The 21384-nt window shown below is 47.6% G+C and overlaps 1 protein-coding gene across 13 annotated transcripts in view; it reads left to right on the top strand.

The window, feature by feature from the left end:
• Positions 1–21384, top strand: part of celf2 (cugbp, Elav-like family member 2) — a 178421-nt gene that overhangs the window by 27285 nt on the left and 129752 nt on the right. For all 13 annotated transcript variants that reach the window (XM_079335696.1, XM_079335704.1, XM_079335705.1 and 10 more), the window contains exon 2: positions 6979–7014. In XM_079335696.1, the coding sequence (XP_079191822.1) occupies positions 6979–7014 (36 nt within the window). The remainder of the gene's footprint in view (positions 1–6978; positions 7015–21384) is intronic.

The raw sequence follows: 21384 nt of genomic DNA, 5'->3' as shown, positions 1-21384 counted from the left end.
GATATTGATTTATTCCCCCGGCTGCTTTTTTTTTTTTTTTCCATCGCTGCACATTCACACGGACAGCAGTGGACCTGATATCGCGGCCTTTTATGAGGCAGCTTGTCACCGGGGCCTTTTGCACTAAGTAGCCGCCGCCCGGCTGCCAGGAATGATTGTTCAGGAAGGTGAGGTTTATTCATCAAATGTGTAGTTTTGAAAGAGCAAGCAACAAGAGGGCGGATAAGGACGTGAGTGATTTCCGCTCGGCAAACTGATAGAAGCCCAGAACTGGCATTGAACCTGCTAATGAAAGCTTCAAATGGAACGCCGTCGCTACAAAAAAGAGTCTTAATTATTTCCAATTATGACAAACCATCATTTCAGTTCAATTATGTTGCACATCAGTCAAGGCTATAAACTGTAGCAGGATGTGATTGAGGCTGCGTATTAGTCTCTCTGTCAACATCTTCACAAAGAGTTATGAGCAGCAGCCGCCGCGGATCAAAGGCGAGCGTTTGAAATGCTGTTCCGTGGAAGCGTTTTGGACACGTTCGTTTTCACCTGAGCGTGACTCGGTTAAATATTCTTAAAGGAGCCGTGCGCCAATCTGACCCAAATTCAAAACACTAGAGATGCCCCGCCGCTGCTTTATCGTCACACGCAGGTCACCATGTGGTGGACACTGTAGCTTCAGTGTTTAGCCAGCTCTGCATGTGGTGGACACTGTAGCTTCAGTGTTTAGCCAGCTGTGCATGTGGTGGACACTGTAGCTTCAGTGTTTAGCCAGCTGTGCATGTGGTGGACACTGTAGCTTCAGTGTTTAGCCAGCTGTGCATGTGGTGGACACTGTAGCTTCAGTGTTTAGCCAGCTGTGCATGTGGTGGACACTGTAGCTTCAGTGTTTAGCCAGCTCTGCATGTGGTGGACACTGTAGCTTCAGTGTTTAGCCAGCGTTCTCGCCTCTCTCCACGTTTCAAATTTAAATTCAGCTTAAACAACTTTAGAAAAGCTGTTCCTCATCCAGCTCTCCTCACGGCTTAAATATCGTCCTGCTCCGTCTCCGAGACAACCTTCGTCCTCGCTACGACGATCTTATCATCCGGCCACCCGGTAATGGCCTCGCTCTCGGCTGCACACATGCTGCCCTCGTATCCGTCGCCTCAATCACAACCTTAATGCATCTCAATTTAACCACGTTTGTAACAGACACACAAACACACCCCTCCTCCTCCTCTGTCCCTCACACACACACACACACACACGCACGCACACTGGCAGAGTTTATGGTGCTGTGAGTAGTGACGGGTCGGGGAGGGCGGCATCAGTAATGCGTAACGCGTGCCTCCATAACGCAGGCCTCATTTGCATTTGTGAGGGGGTCTGGGCTAATGGAGCTGATCTGTTGCGCTGTTATTAAAATGGGGGAGGAGAAGGGGGTGGCAGGGGGAGATGGGTGCAGAGATGAGGAGGTGTGGGGGTTATTATTAAAGAGGAGGAGGAGGAGGGGTAAACAAAAAGAAAAGGAGGTCTTCTCTCCCCCTCCCAGAGGCATGATGGATGATTCAGGAATCTCTCCTTCACTGAGTTCAGGTGCTCGTACAATTTGCTTTGGTCACATGTACACTGTATATGTGTGTGTGTGTGTGTGTGTGTGTGTGTGTGTGTGTGTGTGTCGGCTGTGCTGCATACCCTTTGAATATCACAAGGTAAATGAGGCCTAGCACACTTCTACCACTCTTCCCTTTTGTTCACCCTTTACCACTCAGGTCGTTTCTCTCGCTGCATTTAAATGTCCTCAATATGTCACACATGCATGAACGCATGCATAACTGCTAACACACACACACACACACACACACACACACACTCTCTCAGTTAATGGAGCCTGTTGGGGCCACTTGTTTCATACCTTTTTATAGAGCACACGTCCACAGCATCAGGCTGCACTGAATGAACACGCTGTAATATAAGGTTTAATATTGCATTGATTTTCTTTAGTGTGCATGATGAAAGGGAAGTTTTTTTAATTACAGCACCGTCGATGCATGTGTGCACCAAAAGGTGAGTTCGTGGATCTAACGGGAAAGCAGAAGTTCACGGTCACGCTCGTGTTGCACGATTTGTCGTCTCACGTTTTTTTCCAAATTGTTTTAAGCTTTTTAAAATCGCCACGTCGGAGACTTCCCCGTGTGCGTCATGACAGCGATGCAGCTGCTTCACATAAAGCTGTTTTTAAAGTCTCCTCGTTAATGAAGAGCCTCACATATAAAGTCACTTCTGCAACTCGGTGTGCGTCCACTTCCCCTGAATGTTCAATCAAATCCAACTTTTGCCAAAGCGTGGCTCCTGGCAGCACTTCAGAGCGTCCAGGAGTGACACAGAAAGCCGTTTATTAAGCCTTTTTTTGGCAAACCCGCGACGCCCTCGTACAGTACATACAGGGCGAGCAGATGGACTGGAGAGGAGTGGATTATGCTGCAGAAGAGGGTTTTTGAAGTTTCTGTGGGGGTTTGAGTGATTTTTATCCCCCCCCCAAAAAAAAAACAACCTTTCAAGTCTCAGCGTTGAGTTGACTGCTGCTGCTTCCACAATCCCCGTCGAGACAACAAACTTCTTTGCTGGAACATATCTGGTTGAGGATTTCTGTTCGGCCATCTTGATGGTTACCAGCTCATGAATACGTCTCCGTCAGTGACTTCATTAGCAGTTGAGTTTTTCAGCCGTTACACCAGAGGATGATTAATGAAACGCCAGCTCGACGGTGTCGCTCAGGTCTCTCCGTTTTTGTCCAATCATCTTCCTCCCTGCGGCACTTTGGCACGGCCACCAACCAGACTCGTCCTCCAATGGGAGAGTAGAGTTTCCATCTGGAGGCGGGCCAGCAGCGCGCATCTGACATCATCTTAAGACCTGGCACAGCTCAGCAGAACTGACACTGACTGTCTCGCACACTTACACACACACACACACACACACACACACACACACACACCTGCAATGCATTGGAGATGAGGTAAAGAAGAAGTGGGAAGACTTGGGAAGGTGTGAAAGTCATGTGCGTGAATGCATTTATGGGTGTTTGAAGGAGTGTGTGTTGGGATGTGCTGATTGGTCGAGGGGGGTGGGGGTGGGGGGGGGGTGTGGCGACGATATGTGAAGCGAGGCAGGTGAGAAGAAGAGACGTGTTAAAAACTGAGAGAGTGTTAGAACGACACAGATGGGCTGCAGAGAGGAGGAGGAGGAGGAGGATGAAGGGCTCGTAGAACCATCCAGAGACTCATCGAGTTTTCATCTTTAATGTTTCCTTTGGTGTTTTACCTTTTGCTCCTTTTCATTTAATATACACTTCCTGTGAATCTGCACTCGGGTCCAGCACCTGAAGGAAAAAGTGTTTTTCCTTCGACCAACATTTTCGTACGAAGAGCTACTTGATGCAGGGTGTTTAAAAAAAAAAAAGAAAGGGGACTTGCATGCATAATACTCAGGCGTGGAGTAGATTAGAGATTTCTCAGAGTCTGCAAAAAAAAATCAACCAGGACTGTATGCGTGGTTCAGCAGCTGATTTCACACACTGCACGTTTAAATGCACGTCTGTCTCGACCATTTGAAAACACAACATTTGTCCAGAAACGTCGAACCGTTTTAACGGTTTAATTTCTGCAGCCTGACAATGACGTTCACACGTTTCAGTGCAGAGTCGCAGGTTTGTCAGTTAGCAGGTCACATGTGAAGTCTTGCTCTCAGTGTCTCTCTTTAACCTGATTTCTCTGCTGATCACCTGAACATTGATTATGGATCACCATCACACCCGTATAGAAGCTTCCATCTCACTTTGAATATCAGTTTCTCTGTGTGAGGACGAGAAAGTGTCTCCCTCCATGTAGTGCTAATGCAGAGAGAGAGTGTGTGTGTGTGTGTGTGTGTGTGTGTGTGTGTGTGTGTGTGGGATCAAATGTGCCGCTGGTCCTCTCCGGGTCCGGCCACCTGCTCCGTCGTTGCGCTCGGCTCTGGCACCGTCGCCCGAGGACTCCCTCACGTTTCAGCTTCGTTTTACGTCTCCGTCAGGCCGGCGGCGGCGGCGGCGGCCTCAGCCCTGCAGGAGTCTCTGCTCGGCTTCCCGCACGCCGCCAAAAAGCTGTCTGTCGGGAAGCATAAGTCTGGCTGCTTTCCACCTGGACGTTGTTTTCGCCCCCCCCCCCCATCTGCTTCCTCCCATCCCGCTGATCAAGTCTGACCCGAAGTCTTGTCAGCACGACTTGTCGCAGATCAACGAGGTGCAATTGATGCTCAAGAAATCTGAACTAAAAGGCTTTTTTTTTAATTGAATCTACATTTTGTCTGGCTGTGTTTATTCTCGGAGTGGCTCGGGGGTTGTGCAGCTCATAAAGGATTCTGGTCAGAGGCGACTGTTTAAAAGGGTAAGATACTGTCCAGACCTTAATGGGTCTCTTGTGTAATGATAAAGTTCCCAACAGCAATTTAGAGTTTCCAAAAGCTTTTCAAGAGAGACTTCCACGCAAACAGTCATCCTGTGAAAAAGCATTTATCTCAAAATGTCAGCTTGTTATGAAGAAGGGTGAACAGCCATTTTAAACCTTATGCAACAGGAGCTGTTTGGTCATCCAGATGCATTTTAACACACGCTCACAGTTTCAGGATTTAGTCACCTCATAGTTTCAGTCTTTCACAACGAAGTGGTAAATCTCTGTTGTCTGAATCAGATGAGAAGGAGTCGATTTCTGGACTTTTAAGTTGCACAAAATAATCCAGATTAAAATCGTAATAAATCAAGTTGGTCCAAGTCGAGCGAGCGCGTCGTTTTCTGCTCCCGATGTGACCGTCTCCTTGAGTCACCTTCTTTTTTTTAAACAAAAAAAAAAACTTAAACAGCAAGAAGAAAGATCACATTTTTCCTTCTTTGGTCGAGGAAAAAGACCAATTTTGAGGAAAAAAATTGATCAAATAAGTTAATTCCATTTTTCAAATTAAAACTCATAATTGCAGCTTTTAAAGTCCAGATCGGACAAATGTTCCTCTCTCACACTCTGGAGTTGGTGGTCCTGGAGGAGGACGAGGAGCTCCGTCCTTCGGCTTGATTTTTCTCTCTCATGAAGTTCATTTTATTTCTTTCGACTCTTTCTGCTTCGTTTGAAGCCTCGCCGAGAGTCATCGGAAGCACGGAGTGAAAACGTTCTGCTTGTACGGATGTAGATGTTGAAATCTGAGGGATGTTGTGTGTGTGCGTGTGATCTTTGGAAGTGTGTGTGAGTGTGTGTGTAAACCTGAGTGTGTTTGATGTTCCATTTACCCTTTTTCATAATTCATGGCGTTGGGAAAATGGACTGAAGCGGAGGTGGCTATCTTATGAGTGTGTGTGTGTGTGTGTGAGAGAGAGAGTTTGTGTGTTAGTGTGTGTGTGTGTGTGTGTGTGTGTGTGTGTAGCAGGATAACAGGATGAGCGTTCTGTGGTCGGAGATGAAACAGACAAGAGTGTGTCTTTGAAATGCAAAGAGTGGCGATAGCAATGATTGGCCGCTGTGTTGAGGCGGGGCAAGGAGTTTTTTCCTCGCATTTCATCATAATGCACACACACACACACACACACACACACAATCTCTTTCTCTCACTCTCACACACACACACACACACACACACACACACACACACACTGGTTCTTAATGACAGCATTGTTAATTCATTATTATTTTATTTAGCCGGTCTCATTCAGTTGCTGCTCTAAGCTCAGGAGGGCTGTGTGTGTGTGTGTGTGTGTGTGTGTGTGTGTGTGTGTGTTACTGGCTCTCACACACACACACACACACACACACACACACACACACACACACACACAGTGTCTAGTGGAAGGGCCTGGGGACCAATTTATTTACATGCAGTTGAAGAGGAAGAGCGGATTGGAGGAAGGGATAAAACAAAAAGGGACGAGGAGAGGAAAGGGGGAAACAGCGGGGAGTTACGGGGAAAACCCAGAGGAGCCGGCGAGTTTCTCTGCCGCTCCCAAGGACAGACGAGACCAATTTACTACTTAGAAAACTGTCTGTCTGCTTGTGAGTGTGTGTTTTGCCTCTACCTCCTGTGCTTATGTGCATCATATTTCCAGTCATAGGCGGCCAACTGTTTCACCGTGAACAAGATTACGTAAGGATCGGTGTGTTCTTATGACTCTACGACACCTCGCTCTTGTTGGAGTCCGACTCCTGCAGAACACGCTCCTCCATCTCTTCGCCTCCGCTATGATGTCCACACTGACGAAAAAAGAGAGCTAACACCTGTATCAGGAGAACTTAGAAAAACTGAGCCAATGGAACACGAGGAGGAGGATTTGCACAATATGTGACCTTTACATTGTTTTGATTTATTCGAGCTTGATGTTCATTTAGTGAATGCTCGTGCAAACTTAAACTCAGCAGATGATGAAGCTGGGTTATGCTGCAGGGCGTGGCTGCCTCGTGTTTGTCGAGTTGCTCCCAGAACTTCCTGTCAGCTGGGGTAGCGGCGGAGCAAACGCTCAAACATCTCTCGGGATTTTAACAATCCATCATGGCAACGACCACGAGGCAAAAACTCCGAGGCTTGAAATCACCAGGCCACGAAAACAGCTATGTAATGTCTCTGCAGAGCCTTGGACAGAGTGGAGAAAATGGGGGGCACGGATGGGTCAAAGTGGTTAGCTCATAGGCTAATAGCTAATGAAAAATGTATGAAGAGAATATGAGATTTGTTTGTGGCTTTTTAAGTCTTGAAACAACCATGTGCAACATTTTCCACGACAGCATCACGATGTCATCAGCGTAGAGTGAGAGAATACGAGTTCTTACTTAGCGGGATGGGATGCTAACTGTTCTTAGCATCTCTTCTTTAGCGTGTGAATGATATTCTCTTCATGAAGGGCCGTTCTGTGTTATTAATGTTGTTATTCATGTTTACTGTCTACTCACAAATCCTCTTCTTCTTCTTCTTCTTCTTGTTGCCTTGCAGGCAGGACGCCAGTGACCTCTCCGGGCCGATACAAAGGTACTGTACACATCTTTTATTCTTTTGCTTTCTCTCCTCTCCCCTCTTACCCGCTCTCTCCTCCTCCTCTCCCCTTTGGCCTCGGCCTCAATGAGGCGTGCAGTGCTTCTCCAGGCTTCGGGCCAAACACTGACTACATCAACATGGCCCCCCCCCCCCCCCCTTTTTTTTTTTTGCTTTAACGCCAGACTGTTGCTGGTGGTGCTGTTGGAGACGGGTGAAAACATGGCAGGATGAGAAGAAGAGCAGAGAAAATGGTGGGTCGAGAGAGAGAGAGAGAGAGAGAGAGAGAGAGAGAATTAAAGATGGAGAAAAGGGAAATTGGAAAGGAAAGATGTGACGCTGCTGAGATCCACGGCCGAGGAGGGTCATTAAACTAAACCCTTTGGCGACAGAACGACAGATCAAGCACGAGGGGGAGGGTGTTGGGGGGGGGAGGTTTAAATAAGGGAGGATCTTAAAATAGCAGCACCTATTCCTCATCTGAGGCAGAGTTAACAGGAAAAGGACGAATATCCTGCTACGAACGCCATCAGCGCCCTCACATTTCATCCAACCAGGAGAGAGAGAGAGAGAGTGTAGTGGCACTTCCTCCCCCTGCTTGACCCATCTAACATCATAAAAACAGTCGTGAAGCGTTTCAGTGCACATCACATGCTTTACGCTCTGTGTTATCGCCCTGTTTAATGCAACACTTGCCAAACATTACGCTTTGCATGAACTCCAAGTCAAAGTGTTTTCCAACCCGACGATAGAACGTCTCATAAATGTTTATGGGATCCATATTGCATCAGGTTTGTCTGGCTGGGGGTAACATAGCATCTCTTTCCGTGCTGTTGCTGCTCGGGACGTTTTTTGAGCGTGCATGCAGGGAATGAGGCGTCAGGTCACGTGATCATGCTCCTGCAGCCATGACGGTCGCTGCCCGTTTAGTTTGTTTCTGTTTGTTTATGCAGAAAATCACTCAAATTGGCAGGTTGGTGGCAAACCCTAACGACGTCCTTAAACTCATGTAATACCGCTGACCATATCCTCAAGGTGGGCTGAACAACCTTGTTCACACTTTGCAAAGAAAAAAAAAATGGCGTCACAAGACTGCAGCCTTCTAGTGAAGTCCGTGTTGAGGATGACTGTCGAAGTTTTCTGCTACGAACGTCGACAGCGGGCCCACATCTTTCACACCGGAGTAGCGTGATATTGATTTCTAAAAATGTGAGCTTCGTGCTCCGGTGGCGTTCGTACGCAAACTCAGCAGGTAAAATCAGCTCAGAGGAAAAAAGAGACAAAAGGAGCTCCTCCTGCACGGAGCGAGACGCCGACAGTGAAGACGCGAAAACCACGGGAGGACGGAGAGGAAGCGACGACGGCGGCTGTGGCTGTGAATAATTAGGCAAAATAGTTTGCTTTTGTTTTTCTGTCTGATTGGAGAAAAACCGTCGAAGGCTGTGAGCTCACACACACACACACACACACACACACACACACACACACACACACGGTGTGTTACACACTAATCCAGCACACAGCTGCGTCATTCCTCAACATGTTTACTTCCTCTCTGCCTTCACCATCACCACTATCACCGCTGCTGCTGTCGACCCCCTACAATCCCCTGCACACACACACACACACACACACACACACACACACACACACACACACACAAAAGAGAACTGGGCGTGTAATTTGATCCTGTGTGCTCCCTTCCTCTAATGAAGCTCTCTGGCGGTTTGACTGACACTCGGCTCGTTATTTAAACGTCTGTTTGGGGCTGAGGAGGAAAAAGGGGAGCTCGGAGAGGGAAGTGGAAGGAGGAGGAGGAAAAAGAGGAAACAAGGGGGCTTAGAGAGAGGATAAGGCTGGAATTGGAAGGGTGGATAAACGGACGGCAGGAAGCAGGAGGGATGGCGCAGGAGGAACGGCGGTCTAAACGGGGTCATGGGAGTCATCGCGAGAAGAGAGAAGGAGGTGAAACTGGAGAGGAGTTTAAAAAGATGACAATAGCAATCAAGAGGAGACAGTTTGGGAGGAGGCGGAGCTGATGATAAAGGGTGCGAGGGGACGTGTGTGTGTATTAGTGTGTGTGTGTGTGTGTGTGTGTCTAATTGCAGGTCTTTGTGCTGATAATGTTCTTTGAAGGCGCACAGCTGATAATTAGCGAGCGTGGCTCAGAGGATGCCTTTCAACATCGGTCATTATGAGCCGCAAACCCACCATTGGCTCTGACACGACCTCCCGAGACAGGAAGGCCAACGCACACAAACGCACACACACACACACGCTCAAAAAAAAAAAAAAAAAAAAAAACGCTGAAAAGGGAAAAAAAAAACCCAAAAAGCAAAGCGGGCGTAAACAAGCGTTGATTAGTGTGTGAAAAGCAGCAGCTCACGAGTGGAACCGATACAAAAGCTCTCTGAAGGCCTCGAGCTCCTCTTCCACACGAGGGGCTACAGGTGTGTGAGAGACGCACAGATGCACACACTCTTCCTGTTTACTGACGCACACACACACACACAGCAGAGACTATAATTACAGGGATTCACACAATGTGGCGTCCCGGTACGCTGCGTCCGTTATTGCCTCCCCGGTTGCCACATGACAACAGCGGTCCCTCGCTGCGGCGGCTGTTCGGTGCGCCGCTTCAAGCCCCCCCCCCCCCCCCCCCCCAAATAGTTCCCCGGATCTGAATATTTATGAGAGGGGAACAGCAGCAGACAGAAGACACTGGCTGGAGTCGTGGCTCTCCTCTGCAGTGACAGTTATGAGTGTTAAAGGGTCCTTTCCCCACCTCTAATTTATCCCCCAGTGAGGAAATGTCCGACGAGAGCTGCGGCTCGGGGAAGCCAAAAAAAAAAAAAAAACGCTCCCACTCAGCATAACCTGCAAAAAGTTCAGCTTCATCTGACAGCAGGGGAGGAATGCAGTCACTCGGCTGTTTGGCCCCCAGAACTTCCACTTACGGTCAAACCTGATGACGGCGTGCATTCTGCAAGACGCTGCAACACCAAAGGTTGAAGGAGTGTTCGTAACGCTGCCTCAGCGTCGGGTTATTTAGTTGACAAGAACCCTCCACCTTCTTCCTCTTCTTCTTCCTCTTCTTCTTCTTCCTCTTCCTCTTCCTTTGCAGCAGCGTGCTGCACATGCTCTCCCTACAGACGCCGGCTTCATCACAGCATTTGAGGAGTTGATTGTTTTGTAGCTGGAGGTTGTTAGCCGTGCAGATTGTGCCTGCTTTACTTTCTTGATGCTCAGACTCTGGATGTTCGGTGGTGATATCTGCCTGTGAACACTTTTCTTAAAGGCACACGCACTCGGGCTGGGTGTTTTCTGCGACTGTGATGCGTAGCGCGACACAGAGGCCGCGACGCAGTACAGTGATGTGCATTGATTTTGGATAATGGCCGCCGTGTCCTTCGCTTGAATTCAGACGAGCATTCAGGATCCTGCAACTTCAAACACTCCAGCTCAGATCCTCAGAGGTCCTGGAACGAGCTGTGGCCAAACTGTCATCTGTAGAATCTGTATGGAGCTAACACACACACACGGTAGCTGCAGTGTTTAGCGCTTTCTCACTGACTGACGCCATGTGATGTAGCTTCTGTCATGCAAAGGATCCTGGGACAATGCTGACCTGCATACAGTAACATGCAACAGAATCTTTCTTCTATGTTGTCACCTGTGTGTGTGTGTGTGTGTGTGTGTGTGTGTGTGTGTGTGTGTGTGTGTGTGTTCCCTGCACAGCAGGAGGAGCAGGATTGAAACTCTCTCTGGGTTTTTAATTGTGGGAGGCTGCGCTGGTGTCATGCTCGCTGTTCATCCATTTTTCATCCAAACACATGAATTATGAAGCGCCACTAATGACGGGGAGGGGACGAGTGGAGGGGGGGGGGGGCGAACGAGGGGGACGAGAGGGAGGGGGAGAGAGAGTTTGTCTGCAGAGAGCTGGATGGACGTTTAGACGTCTCTGTCTTCCTCTGTTGCTTCTTCTCGAGCTGACTGTTCTCCCTCTGGAGCGTTTTCTTTCTCTCTGAGTGACACAGGTTAGATTTGTGAACACACGCACACACACACACGCACACACACACACACACATACACACACACACACACACATACACACACACTGGGTGGCAGGTGAACATACACTGGCTCAGGAGGGGATAACTTCTTTGTACGTGTGTGATTCAGATCACTGACCTGGAACACATTGGGTACTGAGAGAATCAAAACTATCACACACACACACACACACACACACACGCACTGTTGCTATCTAAGCTCAGTCATTCCTAAAAAGCAATCATAAAAAAAGTTTTCATAAAACCATTTTGCTTTTCTGTGACCTCATCAACGATTTAATTTGATCCGGTTTTTACTGCGTCCACAGATGGAAACATTTCATTTACTATCATGGTTGCTCATCATCCTTATTATTATATTATTATTATTTATTGATATTTTTTATTACGTTTGTTATTTTTTCTGAAATGTTTTTTGATAAAAAAAATGTTATAATCCTCAAATTATAATTAAAAAATGTTATCACAATGGCTGCACATCCTCACTTTACTCCTGTGATGTAGCCCACACACACACACACACACACACACACACACACACACACACACACACACACACAAAGTGGCATGCCCCAGGGTTTTCTGGGATAGTCGAGTGTTTTCTCTTCCAGCTGATGCTCTCTGAGAGGAGGAGGGGGGCGAGGGGGGGGGGGGGGGGGGGCGCAGAAGTCGTGGGTGTGTCTTCTGCACATTCCTCTGCTTCGCCTGCAACAATACCAACATTTATTCACCAGACATTATTTGTCATTACCGCACGTTCGTCGTGTCCTGATTGCAAACTCACATTTTAGGGCGGCTGCAGAAAGCTCGTTTGTGCTGTAATTAATCATTATCACGCTAATTCTGAGGCCGTTTGTGTGATTACCATACCACCGCTCGGAATAATTCTGCTTTATTAAATAACTTCTGCAAGCCAAAATACAAAAAAGCAAAAAAAAAGAAAAAGTCTCTGATAACAAGAGTATGACGTGGGGAAGAAATAAGATTAGATTTGCTCGTATTACTCAGACTCATTTGCATTTGCTCGTTTGAAGGTTTCCACATTTGTTTTCTGTCTTTAAGCACACACACACACACACACACACACACACACGTTTGTTCGTGTGTGTGTGTGTGTGATGTAGGGGGATCTCTGTCTGTGTGACGTTTTTTTTTGTTTGTTTTTTTTCCCCTCTTTTTTTTTTTTTTTTTTTGAGAGGCTCCAGATGGCTGAGAGACAGGTGAGCCAATTAGCGAGTCTCACTACACGGCAACATCATCACACCGGCGGAGCTCGACAGCCAAACACACACACACACACACACACACACACATGACTTTGTTTCAGTGTTAACATTACCAGCATAATGCTGTGATGTGTTTCTCAGTCCGTCAATATGCCTTCATACGTTGGATGTGAAATTGATTTTACGATATGTAACGCTGTTTGGAACGATGACAAATGATCCTCTAATTTTAGCTTATTATGATCACAAACAGTGGTGTGCATGTAGTGTGGCCCATTATGCACGACCCAGAAAAAAACCACAAAAAATAAACAAAACAACAACAACCGTCATAATGGGCAGATTTTGAATTGATTTGCTCGTGGATTCATTTATGTTCAAGGAGCCAAAAATATTTCAGCGCGAGCCCCGCGCCGATGTTCATTATAATTCTAATGAAGTCGAAATCCTCACAAAAGAGGAGAGAGCTGCGGGAAGACGGCGCGTCTAAACACGACATCAACAACAGCCTCTTTCTCTCTTCATCCTTCAGCTCCCTCCTTCCCCCTCTCTCTCTCTCTCTCTCTCTCTCTCTCTCTCTCTCCTCATCCCTCTCGCTCGACTTCAGTGCTGAATGTTAGATGTAAAAAAAAAAAAAAAAAAAATCTTTAATGAGGCGTCAGCCGCAGCGGAAAAACAGCCGCACCTGACCCTCCACGCCCCCTGCTTCTGCATGCCAACTGTGCCTGCACACGTGTGCGTCCATATGACGCAGAACACACACACACACACACACACACACACACACACACACACACACACACACACACACATGCCGCTTATTAGTTGGATGGTTTCTGTCCGTTTGTGCACTTTTCTTTTTTGTTAAGCGATAATTGAGCAGCCATGACGACTGCTTTCCCAGCTAATGGAAGGGGACAAATTAATCTCCCCGTGCTAATGTCTGCAAATGGAACGGGACCACTCCTGCCTCCTCCGTGCTTCCGATGCAGGCGGACGCATCCGATGATGGATTATGTCGCCGCTCGTTCTGATTTGAAAATGGTGGAACGCGTCGTCGCGATTTAGCCGTCGTTCTGTTGAGATGCAGGAGGGAAAGCTGGAGCTCTCGGAGCTGCTTTAACACCGATCTCAACCAATCAAAGAGCTTCAAAAACTTGCAAGATTTTAAAGAAGCATCCTCTTCACCCTCCCTAAATACAACCAAGATCTTTATTTTTCCAGGAAAAGTCCCTTTAAGGTTGAAAACCTCTTTTTCAAGGTCGTCCTGCAGAAACTGTCAACATCCAGACAGAAATTAAAGTGATTTAAAAAACCAACAAGAAGCTGATGCCCTCACTGTTAGATGAAGAGACGTGATGTGGTGGACGGCGTCCTCGATCACTTTGTTTACGTCGACCCCTGAAGGACCTGCGACTTTTCTTTAATGAGACTTGAAACTTGTGGTTGGCCCAAAACACATTCCTGCCTTTTGCAAAGTATGCAAACATGCACAACAATAGCTAATTAGCCGCAGCAGGCGCTACAAGCTAATTAGCGATGGATGACTTTGTCAGCATTGTTAGTTAGCTGCGCTGGTCTCATGTACGGCTCCAATTAAGCACAAGTTAAAGTTTTAGTTGCACACATAGAGAGCAAATAGAAAAAGCAAACAGTGGAGGACGAGTGCATGGGAGGTTTGTTCATGCCTGTATGTGAATGTGAGGTTTGGTAGAAATCAACAGGCTGGAAGGCCGGGTGAAGGACTTTCATTTTCACATCTTAAACGCCGCGATCCTGCAGCCGCTCTGCCTCCTAAGCCTCTTCCTGAGGACGACCTCCAGGGAAGATTGTGTAGCTGCTGTCGGGAGTACAGAGGAGTTGATTACGCGGCAGCGCCGGGGCTTTGTTCTAAGCGTATGCCCGTCCTTGGCTTTGGAGAGCGAGGGAGAGCGAGATAGATGAAGAGGGAGAAAAAGCAGGAGAAGACGACTCTTATCTCCTCCCCCCCCTCGGGAGGTCTTGCATCCTTTCATTCCAGATTGTCTTGTTGACCTTCTGGCCCCGCCCCCGGTTCATCCCGACCCTCCGCTCTGCTCCGCTTGTTTACTGTCCCATAATGACATTGTCAATGGCAACAATACGTCCGCTTATCGCAGGGTGTCGGCCGCCACAATGCCTGAATGGCGGCGTAATGGAAAGGCGAATTCGTCCTGTTGTCATCTTGAAGTCTTTGGAGGCGCTCTCTCTACCCGGCCGTGTGTGCCGGCGAAAGATAAGATTAATTCTTCATATCACCGACTGATTGTGGAATCTTGTATCTAATGCAATTTTTATTTCTGCCCTTCCCCTCCCCCACCCTCTCCTCCTTTTCCCTTTCTTTTAAACTGCAGAGTCAAGCTTTTTTTTCCCCGCCTCTCTTTGGGGGGGGGGGGAAATCTAAATAATTTATCTATGTTTTGGTGTTTTTTTTTTCCCTCCCTGCTGTACTTAGAGGAAAAGTGGAGAGAAATGGAGCAGAGACAGACAGGAGGAAAGGCAGATGAGGGTTTTTTTTTTTTGAATGGGACGAACGTGAGCAGCATGGTGAAGAGGGTAAGAAAAAGGGTGGCAGGGACGGAGCAAACCCTCGCCCGGCGCTCGGCTGGAGAGGGGCCAAAAAGAAGCCTGCAGACTTTGGTAATCCCTCTTTTATTAATGTGAAGCCAAGCTCAGCAGAATGCAGGCTCACAGACACAACTTACTGTCTATATGCTGATCAACTCCTCTGGCATGACTGGTCCGAGTCCAAACCTTCCAAGTCGTTTGGCCCAATAAAAAACCCCCCTCAGTCCGGCGTTCGGTCCGGTGCACTTCCACCCGTCGAGTCAAGCTTCTCGAGTCTTTTGATCCCGCTCAGGTCTCGGCCTCTGTGTTTGCCACCAAAAAAAAAAAAAACAAGAGAGACTTTGCACGTTACCATGACAACACCCCTTACATCACTCAGTTGCCCCCCCATGTAGCCAATGGGCATTGACCTTTCGCTGTCAGAGCGTGTTAGGGAGCTAGAGATACAGAGAGAGAGAGAGAGAGAGAGAGAGAGAGAGAGAGAACGGGGGGGAAAGGAAAGCAGGCACTGAATACAACAAACACAAATAGGTCTTTAAATTGCGATCAGAATTTTGAAGGAAAGCCGAGGCTGCTCCCGTGCGAGCCGTGGCCTCCAGTTAATGCAGTGTCAGGGCCGCAAGTTTCTGTTTCCTGCGAATGACGGAGGAAAAAAACAAACAAAAGAAAAACCCAACATGCTCGTCTTCACTCGGCCTGATGTCAGAGCTCAGCGCGGGGTCTCCAAATGTGTAAAACACAAAGAGTGAAAAAAGGTTGGAACGGGGCTGATCTTGGCATATTGCAAACAGGGAGCTTCTGGATGGTACCAGTTGCCCCTCCCTGCAACCCCCCCGAGCTTCTGTCTCTCCCAGACACTGCCATATGTGCTCTGTTCTCCAACAGTAGCCCTTCAACACAGGAGCACGAGCAGCGAGCAGGTTTGAAGCAGCGAGCAGATGGAGAAACATGCAGGCCTAACGAGAGGTCCTCCTTAGAAGAAATTAATTAAAACGAGTGTAGAGAAGTAGCACATTTAAAAAGGTAACCGGCTCGGTTCAAACCATGAGGAGAGAAGTTTATGGTGTTTGAAGGGTTTTTAAGACGTTTCACTGGATCTGTTTCTTTTTTGCAAATTCATACATTCATCACGATATTTGAAGCGCCGTCTTTTGGAAGATTTGTTTCGCAGTCCTTCGAGTGCCACTAGGGGTCGCTGTCATCATCGAAACATTAATATGACTCTTTAGACTTCAAGTCTCGTTCGTGTTTTCTCTTGTTCTGGAGTTTTAGACGTTTAAATTGACAAGGAAGGAAAGACGATGAACGTCCATGTTTCTGACTTTACTGATTTTTTTCATCAGCTTTCACAAATAGAGGATGATGATGACGATGATGATGTCGGGACACTTCATGCTGCTCGCTCATGTTTACCCATCTGACATGTTATTCCAAGGATTACGGAGAAAAGCAAAACATCCAAAGGGCAAAGCACAGGCGGTGTCAGTTAGCATCACATCATGTGACACATCGGACAGAATAAGTAATCGAGGTACATTAGATCCTTTCCTGCCGGGTGACGTTGTGGAATTACTCAGACGACAAACATATTGGAGGTCGGACGGCGGCGTGGCCTACGGCGTCAGGCTGACGGAGAATATAACCGATTAATTTATTATGATGAGGAACTTAACCAGAATCTGGATGCACTAAACACTGGTGATACTTTAAAGCCTTCAACAGATACAGCTGCACCTCCTCAGCATCCGGAGAGGTTAAGGTTGCACATATTTTGCTTTGGCGCCCCCGAAAGGTCTCGTGTGCAACTGCACTGTTTCCAAACGCACAGGGCGGCGGCGGCGGCGTGCATTCGTTGACAGACAGAGATAAAGACTGTGTTAGAAGTCAACGGGTAAATGTCTACATCGGAGAGGACCGTTTATAACATGCTAGCTGAGTTCTGTAGCTAGCTTGAAGACCAACAAGGAAAGACACATTGTTGTCGTGAGAAGGATTCGTTTAGTTTTTCGTACGAAAACCTGCCACACATCTTGGGTTGGATGACTTTTTGCACCCGCTGCAGTTTTGGCGTTTGCTCGGTTACTCTTTCTTGATCTCTTCTCGGCTTCATCAGCCAGCGTCCTCTTTCGTCTTTGTGTCAAACTGTACAGAGACGAGGCTAACTGTACCGAGACGAGGCTGACTGTACCGAGACGAGGCTAACTGTACCGAGACGAGGCTAACTGTACCGAGACGAGGCTGACTGTACCGAGACGAGGCTGACTGTACCGAGACGAGGCTGACTGTACCGAGACGAGGCTAACTGTACCGAGACGAGGCTAACTGTACCGAGACGAGGCTGACTGTACCGAGACGAGGCTAACTGTACCGAGACGAGGCTGACTGTACCGAGACGAGGCTGACTGTACCGAGACGAGGCTAACTGTACCGAGACGAGGCTGACTGTACAGAGACGAGGCTAACTGTACCGAGACGAGGCTGACTGTACCGAGACGAGGCTGACTGTACCGAGACGAGGCTAACTGTACCGAGACGAGGCTAACTGTACCGAGACGAGGCTAACTGGCGTTCTTCTGTGTAACATGGTGCCATAGTGCAGCGAGTAGGCTCCCTCTGTGGACAGAGAAGAGACGCCGCTCTCCCTGCTGAAAGATATCTATACCACTAGCTGGACTTTGAAACTCCTATTTAAAGGTGAAAAAGTGACGTGGCGTTGCTTTGATACTGAGAAACAGGAGCGGCGCCGGGGAGCGTGAGCCTCGTGAAATACGCTACGTAAACGGAGCCTGTTTAGTGCAGCCTTAAGAACCGAATGTCTGAATTATGAGCTTGCAAATAACTCAAATAAGAAATCCCCACTTTTTAATATAATCCTTCAACATTCGTGGAGCATGGTTGCGTTCTTGCGTGCTCGCACTCTGCCCGTCTATCGTGACGCTCTTCACATTCAGCTCTCGCCGTAACGTGAGCGACGTGTGATCGGTGGCTGCAGCAGCTGTGTGAATCCAGGAACACATTAGATCATTTATACACAAGTCCTCATTCTACGCTCCTGTTCCCCCCCCCCCCCCCCACACAATTTTTTGTTGACGCACTCGCCATTGTGTCAATATTTGTCACCGCTGCACGCCTGCCATCAGTTTTTTGGCTTAGGCGAAGTGCAATGAGAGGCCGATCCTATTTGGATAGTAAACAACAGAGGCAGAAACGGGGTAATTAAGTTAGAAGTTAGCACAAGTGTCGGCTGCATTTTAATGCTGGCGGCCCCCGTGCATGTTGGGTAATTCAGGATTTCTTTTTTCTTTTTAGATTGCTGTTGTTTTTCAGTGAAATGCAGGTGTTTGGCGAAGACGGACGATTTTGGCCTGTATGCCAAATTCTAATGAACCTCGCGTATAATCCATAATTTTAACTATCCCCCACCTGCTAGTGAGCCACACACACACACACACACACACACACACACACACATAGTGCACAAACAGGCGTAGGAAAAATACCCTAACACATACACACAATATGCACTAATGAAGCTGTTCTGCTCTCCTCTCTTTTTTCGTCCCTGGCTCGGTGAAACATGCATAAATCATAATAAACAGAGAGATGAATTTTTAATCAGCAGCTCCCTGCCTGTGTGTCTTCAGCCTCGGCCTCCTATGGGGGGGGTGCGGAGAGGCTGTGATGTGCCAGGTATACGGAGCCGGATGTGGCAGCGCCTCCTTCGGGAGGGCTACTCACTGAGACATGCCTGTCTGGGCTGCGTCTTCCTGGGCAAGATCTGCTGGACCGGGCCGCCTCCTCGGAGACGAGACGAGCTGTCTGTACCTGCAGGACGCTCGGGGCCAGATAGGAGGGGACATCTGAGTAGACGGGCTGGAGGGCTGGGATGTAAATAAATACATGTAAAGAAGTCAATAACATTATCACTTGTTGGTGTTCATAAAAATGCATGAACATAAATAAATAAAACATACATTTGGCCGGGTATGATAACTTGTGGGAAACTCAACAGATGTTATCTTTTTTTTTTTTTTCAATAATTTATGATAGATTTTTTTATAATTATTTATATCTTCAACAAGGGAGCTCTATTTAAAAAAAAAAAAATTACAATCTTCTGTTATTTAAAATGATTAATCACAATAAGTCAAGTTTATGAATTATAGTTGTCTTCATCATAGTGTTATAAATATTCTGGTGATGCTCCCGTGTCGGCTGCAGTGAGAGAAGAAGTTCTTCTGCTTCCTGGTTTGTGGACTTTATTTGTAGTTTGATGTTTCTTCTTGGATTTTTTTGTCATGGCAACCGTTGAACAAACACACACGCCAGCAGCAGGGTCAGATTGTGCACGCGGCCCTGTGGTGTCGCTGCACCTTGTCAGTCCACGGCGTCTTTGCTAGCTTGTTGTCATTGAAGGCGGGAGGCTAACAGCACTGTGCAGCGTTACAGAACCAAAGTCACTTCCTGTTGCTGCTTTAGAGGAGGCCAGATCTGGTGATGGATGCTAAAACGTCCCGTTTATAGCTGCACTTAAAGGTCAGCTGATGTCACACTACGCACAATCTTAAATACTTCCTGTTTGAGACTCAGTCTGGGAATAATGCCAGCGTGTTTTTTTTTTTTGGGGGGGGGGGATTCTGCACATCTCAGGGATAGACTTAATGTCTTGTTTTGAGGAGATTTATCCGCTCTTTTAATAACCTGCAAACATTCAGTGCACGCTTGACTTGATGTTGAACTCGGTCTCTTTCCATGAGTTCAGTGCAGCTTTACTATGATGTACACGATTTATTTACCTCATAAAAACTTCATGAGTCGATACTAAAGCCAAGTTCAGGTCGGCTTCTTTTCCCCCCTCTCTCTCGCTCTGCAGCCGTACATGTGTGGCAAAACAGAAGGGCGCGCGGTGAAATGGTAAAAGCTGGTCATTGTTGGTTATGGTGGACTGGTCCAGACTGGGCCAGGACCAGCAGCGATGCAGGCAGTCCAGATCCAGACTGGGCTGCTCCTGCAGTACGAGGCTCAAACAGGCCCACAACATAACAACATGAGCCGAGCTGTCACAGGGGATTACTTCAGCGAGGCAAGCCAGCGGGGTCTCTACTGCTCGGCTGCTCTACCAAAGAGAGAGAGAGAGAGAGAGAGGAGGGGAAAGGGTGATGAAGGGGGGGGCGCTTGTTTCAGAAAAGGGAACATTGGCGGAGAGACTGAGAGGAACAAGGCGGGAGACAGAGAGAACTGTGACAAAAAAAAAGGAAGAGGGAGGAAAAAGAGGACAAAAGAAGAAGAAGAAGAAAAGGAGGAAGTGCAGCTGCTCGCCTGATAAGGTTTTTTTTTTTTTCTGTAACGTCGGAGCACTCGCCCGAGCCGAGCTTTGCGGGGAGTGTGTGTGTGTGTGTGTGTGTGTGTGTGTGTGGATGCTGTGCTCTGCCCTCCTCCTGCAGGATCCACGAGGAGCGGCGAGCTACCGCTGAGGTGCACACACATCTGTGCACGAACACACACACACACACATACTCGACTGACCCAGATGCTGCGTGCATGCATGCGTCCCTTCAGGGGGGGGGGGGGTCGTAGCACTTGAAGTTCCAGAGTTGGCGTTCTTGCATGATCGCTTTTGAATCAACGGGAGCAAAGAGAGGGAGGAGCCTAAGGAGAGGCTCAGGTGCTGCTTCACTCCTTCCTTCCATGTGGGGGGGAGGATGCTGCTCGTCAGGCCTCCTACCTGCCGCTCTGTCTCAGCGTGTTGTTGTTGTTGTTGTTGAGTGGAGGGAGATCTCTCCCTGCGACTGTTTGCCCGCTCGAGCGTTACATCCACCGCTTGTACTTCCCCTTCTCTTCTCCTCTGAGTCTCCGTCTTCCTCCTGCTGTGTTAGCAGCTTTGTGTCCGGGGAAAGCAGTTAGAGAGTATTAGGAAGTAGAAAACAACAACCATATGGTTACATCAACCCACTTCTTATTCCCCCCCCCCTGCTCATTTTAATGAAAACATCCAGAAGTTCATCGTCCTTCACCTTTGACTTTCACTTTTCATTTACATACAGTGTTTATCATACAGTTGTTGTTTTTTTGCCCTGCAGCTGATTTACATTTCTTCTATTATTCCGCCCACACACGCATGAATATGTATCACTTACACTCTCCTCTTCTCACTTCGCTCCGGAAGAGTTCTTGTGTCTCAGTGCGTTTTATTAAAAAGATATCCCGAAAAAAAAAAAAAAAAAGTTTTACAGCCTCGTTTTTAAGAATCGATTTCACGTCGCCCCCTCAGGCTCTGATGTTGTGACTTTGCACAGTTAGTTTTGTAGGTTTATGTAACAGTGGGGAATCATAACACGAGGCCTCTGAAAGTCGTACGTTTTTGTGATTCATTCATAAACTCTGACTAACGGCCCGAGTGGACTCTGTGTTTGTCTCCCTTCAGTCTGAGAAACTAAATCACCTCAAACTCTGACTTTAACTTTTCAGTTGTCTTGGAAA

Source organism: Symphodus melops (assembly GCF_947650265.1).
Source record: "Symphodus melops genome assembly, chromosome: 22".
NCBI classification, from domain to species: domain Eukaryota; kingdom Metazoa; phylum Chordata; class Actinopteri; order Labriformes; family Labridae; genus Symphodus; species Symphodus melops.
This window is presented reverse-complemented; position numbering and strand designations above follow the sequence as displayed.